Raw genomic sequence first — 7,529 nt, 5'->3', positions numbered from 1 at the left:
CCACCCCTCCACCCTATAGGCGGCCGTACTGTCCCTTAACTGCCTGAGAGCCCCGCCCAGGCCCGCCCCCACCCGCCATTGGCGTGCCCGGCGTTACGTCAGACCTACGCGTCCGCTGGCCGAGCTGGGGAGGGACCCAGGGTACTGCGCTAAACGGAAGTGCGGCTGAGCAGGTTTCCGGGGCCGCTGGTGTGACGTGTCCCGCGCTTGGCGCAGCAGGAAGCGGGGGCGATCGCGGCCTGAGTTCCCGGCGCCGGCCCCGGCTCTTTTCCCGCTGCCGCCATGCTCGACTTCTTCACCATTTTCTCCAAAGGCGGGCTAGTGCTCTGGTGCTTCCAGGGCGTGAGCGACTCATGCACCGGGCCAGTTAACGCGTTGATTCGTTCCGTGTTGCTGCAGGTACTGCCCCCGCGGGATCAGAACTCTGGGCTCGTCCCCCTGACCCGGTCCCTAGTCCCCCCTCGACTGATCCCGCGCCTCCCTCCCACCCCGTCGGCCCACCTCAAACCGGCCACTCACTCGTAACTGTGACTCCACTTTTTTCTCCCGCCCCCATCAGACCATCCCGCAACTTTGCGCTGTCCCCTCCCCCTTCTCTTTCTGGGACTCTGGCCGGAATCCGTAGTCTATTGAGACTTAGCGTCGTTCCCTCCATTCGCCCCCAGCAGCTTGGTTTTCTGTTGTTTCGAAGGCCGGGTGAGATAATGGCTGGACAAACGGCCTTTAAGAACTGTAGATAGTGTACAGCTGCTAGTAAGTCTGATTGTTTATATGAGATGAGGACTCCTTCCCGTCTGGCTCGCACGTGTCCTCCCCTCCCACCTCTTTGCCCCTTTCCCCCAAGCTCGGTGTCTCCTTTTCTCGCAGGAGGAATGCTGAAGAGCAGCTCCCCTGAATCTTCTTGCCCTGGGGACAGGTTTGAGTTTGGGGGAGTGTCTAGTTCTTCTCCAAAGGCAATCCTGGAGAGGCCCAAGTCTACGTGTTGGGACAGTCTGAACTCTGAGACATACTCTTTTTCCAGGAAAGGGGAGGTAACAACTCCTTCACCCATGAGGCACTCACGCTCAAGTATAAACTGGACAACCAGTTTGAGCTGGTGTTTGTGGTAAGTGGGGGGTATTTTAGAGGGGCAATGATTATAGTCACCACGGAGTCCTGATTATTCAGAAAACCCTGATTAATTGCACCCAGTGTTTACGATGAAGTAACTGAGAAGACACGGAGGGTGGAGGGGGAAAGGGGAGAAGCTCTCGGGCCCAGTCAGAGGGCTTGGCTGCTCCTAGGTCAGGGAAACCTGCCAGGTGGCCGAGCCAGTCTCTGAAGGGCTAGGCTGAGTTGGCTTCCCTCTGTTCTGGGCTGGCATGTGAGCAGATCTCTTGGCTCTGTTTCTTTCCCTAAACAGGTAGGTTTTCAGAAGATCCTAACACTGACGTACGTAGACAAGTTGATAGACGACGTGCACCGGCTGTTTCGTGACAAGTACCGCACTGAGATCCAACAGCAAAGTGCCTTAAGTCTACTGAATGGCACTTTTGATTTCCAGAATGACTTTCTGCGGCTTCTTCGGTGAGAGGCCTCCCCTCTCCAAAATAGTCTCTGTGACTTGAGCTTCCTTCCTTCCCGAGGGCGGGTGGACGGCAGTATGTTGTGGATTGAAAGGCACTCCTGAGTTTGCTGCTCCGTTCTGGTTGTCCTCTGGGTGTGAGGGCCCTTCTCCTGCATTTGGACTGTTCCCTTTTCTCTTTAGTGAAGCGGAGGAGAGCAGTAAGGTCCGTGCTCCCACAACCATGAAGAAATTTGAAGATTCTGAAAAGGCCAAGAAACCTGTGAGGTCCATGATTGAGACACGGGGTGAAAAGCCTAAGGAAAAAGCCAAGAACAGCAAAAAAAACAAGGGGGCCAAGAAGGAAGGTGAGTTTGAACTTGGACACCTGGGGGCATGAGAAGTCGTTAAGATGGGCTGGAGTGGTTTCCCGCCCTTCCCTTGCTCCGGTGCCCACCACCCTCACCGTCGTCCCCGGTCCTCGCGATCCCCTAGATGTTTGTTCCTAGTTTTGTCTTAATGATTTGGAAGGCTTTTCCCTATTTGTCTGTTTTGTTGGAATTTGGTCTTTTTTTCCCCAGTGAGTTTTCTCCTTGACAGGTTCTGATGGCCCTTTGGCTACCAGCAAAGCAGTCCCTGCAGAAAAGTCAGGTCTCCCAGTGGGGCCTGAGAATGGGATAGAACTTTCCAAAGAGGAACTGATCCGCAGGAAGCGAGAAGAGTTCATTCAGAAGCATGGGAGGGGTATGGAGAAGTCCAGGTGAGCATTCCAGCTTTTGCCATACGTACTGCTATCTAGACACGTTGGGGGCGAGGGAGTCCTTGTCTCTGGGGTGGATGTTTCCTCTCCTGCTTCTTCATCGGAACCCTTTGTGCTGTAACCCTTTGCAGCAAGTCCAGTAAGTCAGATGCTCCCAAGGAGAAGGGCAAAAAAGCGCCCCGGGTGTGGGCACTGGGTGGCTCTGTCAACAAGGAAGTCCTGGACTATAGCGCTCCTACCGCCAATGGGGCCCCCGAGGGCGCCCCGCCCGAGGACATCAACTTGGTAAGAGGCAGCAGGGCCAGAGTGAAGGCCAATGTTAATAAGAACTGGGGGAGGAAGGAGAGATGAGGAGGGCAGTACTCTTGAGTCCTTGGCGCGAGGGGTGAGTTACATTTGGAGCTTTCTGAATCGAAGAGGTGGAGCAGTGTAGACAGGGTAAATCCAGGCTTTCCCCCCCACAGCCCATCGTGTTCTTGATCCCATCTCCTTCTTTTCCGCATACCCTCCAGATTCGAGGGACTGGGTCTGGGAGGCAGCTTCAGGATCTGGACTGCAGCAGCTCAGATGACGAAGGGGCCGCTCAAAACTCCACCAAACCTAGGTAGGAGATCCGAGGTGGTGGCTGGTGGGTGTGGCTCCAGAACTGAGGAGACGTGACCGCTGCCTGCTGGCCACATGTGCATCTGTAACCTTCTGTGCCTGCAGTGCTACCAAGGGGACTCTGGGTGGCATGTTTGGGATGCTGAAGGGCCTTGTGGGTTCCAAGAGCTTGAGTCGTGAAGACATGGAATCTGTGCTGGACAAGATGCGTGACCATCTCATTGGTGAGTCAGGAACGGGTGGACTCGTGTTTCTGGGGTAGGGACGGTGGGGGGCAGAATGGCTGTACCATAGGGGTTGTTCACTGCTGCTGGAGCACTCATACCACGCCTTTCCCCCTCTTCTCAGCTAAGAACGTGGCAGCAGACATTGCGGTCCAACTCTGTGAATCTGTTGCGAACAAGCTGGAAGGGAAGGTGATGGGGACGTTCAGCAGTAAGTATCTCCCTGGACCTGGAAGTGCTTGGGTGGGCGTCACACACCCCAGGAGGCCACCGCGTCCACCTCCGTTCTTACTAGGTGCGTGACTTTTGACAAATCCCATAACATAAATTTCTATTTCGTAACTTGGACTTTGGGTGTCGATGAGCTCTAAATTAGGACTACAATGAACGAATACTTGTAAAGTGCCTAGGATTCCTGGGCAGGCTCCTAGTTCCTTTAGCTCAGAAAGGGGCTGGGCATTCCTGGAGCACGTGACTTGGGCTTCACTGATACACCTCTGCCCCCACCTCAGCGGTGACTTCCACCGTCAAGCTAGCTCTCCAGGAGTCCCTGGTGCAGATTCTGCAGCCGCAGCGCCGTGTGGACATGCTCCGGGACATCATGGATGCCCAGCGTCATCAGCGCCCTTACGTGGTCACCTTCTGTGGTGTGAATGGCGTGGGGAAATCTACTAACCTTGCCAAGGTCGGTGCAGTTCCGCAGCCCGTCTCTGACATCATTTCTTCACGCTGCATTTCCTGGCACCTCTGGGTCTAGGTGACAGTTTTCTTTGCCTCTTTTGCAGATTTCCTTCTGGCTGTTAGAGAATGGCTTCAGTGTCCTCATTGCTGCCTGTGATACATTCCGTGCTGGGGCTGTGGAGCAGCTGCGGACACACACCCGACGTCTGCGCGCCCTGCACCCCCCCGAGAATCACGGCGGCCGCGCCATGGTGCAGTTGTTTGAGAAGGGCTACGGCAAGGACGCTGCTGGCATCGCCATGGAAGCCATTGCCTTTGGTACAGTGCACAGAAAGCTGGGGGGCTTGTCTGGGCCCCTTTTCTCCTTGGGTTCTCTTGGAACGTGCAGAGGTCCGGGGTTACCCTACCACCAGCTTTCTGCGCGGTAACAGGTCAGGATTAGTGACATGCCGTGATCTGCTTTGGGGTAGTAAGTGTAGTTGCAGGCAAACCTAGTATATTTGTTTATCTCTATTTGGTCACCTTTACCTACTGCCACCCTTTTCCTAAATATGCTTGATGGCCGAGTATGGGAATTTTTTCTTACACTACCTTGTAACCTAAGGAAATAAACAGGTAGGCTTCTAATATGGCCAGTTTGGGACTTCCTGAGAGGAAAGCTGTAAACGTGACAGTCCAGGAGTTTTGACTTGACCACTTTTTTTCTCTCTAGCACGTAACCAAGGCTTTGATGTGGTGCTGGTGGACACAGCTGGCCGCATGCAGGACAATGCCCCTCTGATGACTGCCCTGGCCAAGCTCATTACTGTCAACACACCCGACTTGGTGCTGTTTGTGGGGGAGGCCTTAGTAGGCAATGAGGCCGTGGACCAGCTGGTGAGGGCTAGGGCTTGGTTCTCTTTCCAACCTCAGCTCTGGCCACTTGAGGTGCATCTTATACTTAACGTCATGTTCCTCCTTTCCAGGTCAAGTTCAACAGGGCCTTGGCTGACCATTCTATGGCCCAGACACCTCGGCTCATTGATGGCATTGTCCTTACCAAATTTGATACCATCGATGACAAGGTAAATATGGACGACACAGGGCAGAGTGGGACTGGGAGAGGGGAATGGCCATCCTTCACAAGGGAGCAGAGGCTCTAAGGGCACACTGGCTCCAAAGCCTCCTGTTGCTTAGGGGGTGAAAAGGAGTGGCCTGGAGTTGACTGGGTATCCCCTTTCTCTGCTTCAGGTGGGAGCTGCTATTTCTATGACCTATATCACAAGCAAACCCATCGTCTTTGTGGGCACCGGCCAGACCTACTGTGACCTACGCAGTCTCAACGCCAAGGCCGTGGTGGCTGCCCTCATGAAGGCTTAACGTGGCTCTTGGCCAATACCAAATCACCGCTTCCCCCCAAAGCCCCCATCCCTGTATCAAGAATGTGCTTTAGAGTATGTGAGCAACTTGTCTTCAGTGTAGTTCAAAGGCAGAGTGAGGGAGCTCCAGGCGAGGGCTTGCAGCCCCTCCTAACCCCACTCCCTGTTCAGCCCAGCCTCCCTCTGCGAGGAGGGCCTAATCATGTTACAGTCACTGCCCATTACCTGCCCCCAGCCCCATGCTCCTCCCCCTTCCTACTCACTCAGGCATCCCTTTTCACTCTGCCTACAGACTCGGTCTCATTACAGCTTTGACCAATGGTTAGAAGATCCAGCACCAGAGCTTTGCTAGTTAAGTGTGGTCATGGGGACGTCCGAGCATCATTCCCTGCTCCATTAGATAAAGAGACTTCCAGAGCCAGCTCTGGGTCTTGAGTGGCACCTCCCCCTAGGATATACACAGCTTTCAGGTCCCTGGGGCCAGGACGACACCCCCACACTGTGGCAGTGTATGGCCTGTTCTTAATTGCTGCTGATTCCAGGATGACCCCTGGCCCCGTTTTCCCGAAGCATCAGCTAGGCCACAGTGATGTGTTACAGATGAGTGAAAGAAGAGTCCCTGCTCCCCTCAGAGATGAAGGGAGCCGAGCTGCAGTGCTGCACTGGGCTTCTCAGCCTCCAAGATCTCCTCCCACTTTCAGAATCCAGACATAACTTTGCATGTTCCCCTTCCCGGGAGAAAACCAACTGTCAGAAGGGGAGACACACTGCCCCCTGCCCCTTCTTCACCTGGGATGGATCCTGGCTTCTCCTCATCCTCTACAGTGCCTGGTAGACAAGTGCTACGTTGAATACAGACCTTGTTAAGACTTGTCCTGTAGCTTGGTATTACAGATGTGCTCTTAGTGCAATAAGGTGAAGGCTGTCTGCCCAGAGAAATACATAATTTATATAAGAAAATAAATTTCATAAATAAATTGCCTTTTAGGTCTTGGAGTTATTTTACAGGAGGATTCAAAACTAAAATCCTACATCACACTGTAGTTCTAGGATTTATGGTAAGAAGGGAAACAGGAATTGATAATGCTGAGGAATCAGGTAAAAATAAGTAGTTGTCCCAAGAATGAGGTCACCTTCCCCCAAGGTGAAAGAAGAGAACTTTTAAAATTTAAATTCGGCTTGTATCTTTGCAGGTTAGGAGTTTTCTAAAGTGACTCAAAGTAGAGCTGGGGCCCTGGGAAGTAAATGAACAAGCTTTTAATACAACTCAATTATGTAAAAGACTGTACACTGTAAAAGATCTAGAAAACTAGAGCTTCAAGCCATGTTTTAAAAATGCCATTAAGCTTAACTGAAAAACCAAGTATAGAGTACAAAACTGCAACAAGGGCCGCGGCGATCCCGTGGCATCTAGATCCCGAGTTCTTCATGCGGAGCTGTGGCCACGGTCGGTAGAGATGTCCCGTGGATCTGCTGTGTGGACATAGGCCTGTCCAGCCTGGGGGTGGGGCGGGGCGGCCTCCGGGTCCCTTGTCACTTGGGTATTGAACTGGAACAGGCCGCAGAGGATCAGGAAGCAGCCGGCACGGCACGAAGGGGTAAGCTGCGACACCCGCCCACTAACCCCGGCCTTCAACCTCTGCGTTCTGGTAGTTCCTAGGAGCTGTTTTGGGTTCTTGTGAGTTTACTTGTTAAACACTGTCCACGGTAGGCCCTTACAGCTTGGGCTAATGGTGGTGATTCCTCTAGCCCTCTCATGTACTACAGTCTGTGGAGAGAGAAGGGAGAGAGTTAAGTGAAGTTTCACAAAACAGGTTTACACATCTAAAGCTGCAGAAATTTAAGTCAAGCTTAACCCTTCAGAAGACAAGACACAAGATACTAGGAAACTTGTAACAGACTTGGTGGGAAAATACAGACGCTTTAATAGGTAGGAGAGGTTCTCCAAGGTCTTAACTAAGTTCTGGGAAAGCATTTTCTGCTGACAAACTGACAAATAGTAGAACAGGAAACAGTATACCTCTCATTTCACTGTGTGCTGTCGATGAGCCATTTAGCTGGCCTTCTGAGCCATTTAGCTGGCCTTCTCTTACCGTCCCTGCTAAACAGAACATACACCAGTATCAGGTATTTGGCTGAAAAGCTAAAACTATTAATAATAGAAAAGCAACCAACTAAAGGGAGATGAAAGTACATGGTCTGACTAAGAAGGATGACATTATTTAGGAATGCACACATTAGGCAGGACAGTAAACCAGTTAGTCTTCACACTGTTGTATTAAACAACAGGGAAGCAGTGAGGTCCCTGAGTACACGGACATTACTTGTGAACAAAACAAGTGTGCTTGCTGTCCCTAACT

The 7,529-nt window shown here is 52.4% G+C and overlaps 2 protein-coding genes across 8 annotated transcripts in view; one reads left to right on the top strand and one right to left on the bottom strand.

Moving 5' to 3' along the window:
* Nucleotides 1-160: 160 nt before the first annotated feature.
* On the top strand, nt 161-6,146 carry SRPRA (SRP receptor subunit alpha). Of its 2 annotated transcripts, XM_067751517.1 has the most exons (14): nt 162-399; nt 1,022-1,105; nt 1,403-1,566; nt 1,748-1,911; nt 2,144-2,303; nt 2,435-2,588; nt 2,816-2,907; nt 3,012-3,130; nt 3,255-3,341; nt 3,643-3,815; nt 3,916-4,129; nt 4,524-4,687; nt 4,777-4,875; nt 5,042-6,146. In XM_067751517.1, the coding sequence occupies exons 1-14, from the start codon at nt 283-285 to the stop codon at nt 5,168-5,170; spliced, it is 1,920 nt and encodes a 639-aa protein (XP_067607618.1). In that variant the 5' UTR covers nt 162-282; the 3' UTR covers nt 5,171-6,146. The 2 variants fall into 2 exon arrangements, with proteins under 2 accessions (XP_067607619.1, XP_067607618.1); XM_067751518.1 differs by lacking the exon at nt 1,022-1,105 and having other exon boundaries at nt 161-399.
* Nucleotides 6,147-6,411: 265 nt separating this feature from the next.
* The window catches only part of FAM118B (family with sequence similarity 118 member B), a 46,139-nt gene continuing 45,021 nt past the window's right edge, over nt 6,412-7,529 (bottom strand). For 3 of the 6 annotated variants that reach the window (XM_067751538.1, XM_067751540.1, XM_067751543.1), the window contains 2 exons: nt 7,190-7,270; nt 6,412-6,937 (listed from right to left, as the gene is read on the bottom strand). In XM_067751538.1, coding sequence (XP_067607639.1) covers nt 7,198-7,270 — 73 coding nt within the window. In that variant the 3' untranslated portion in view covers nt 6,412-6,937; nt 7,190-7,197. The remainder of the gene's footprint in view (nt 6,938-7,189; nt 7,271-7,529) is intronic. The other 3 variants (XM_067751539.1, XM_067751541.1, XM_067751542.1) reach the window with 2 other exon arrangements.

Source organism: Pseudorca crassidens, chromosome 9 (assembly GCF_039906515.1).
Source record: "Pseudorca crassidens isolate mPseCra1 chromosome 9, mPseCra1.hap1, whole genome shotgun sequence".
Classification (NCBI taxonomy): Eukaryota; Metazoa; Chordata; class Mammalia; order Artiodactyla; family Delphinidae; genus Pseudorca; species Pseudorca crassidens.
Note: the sequence above shows the minus strand (reverse complement) of the source record. Positions and strands in the feature narration are given on the sequence as shown.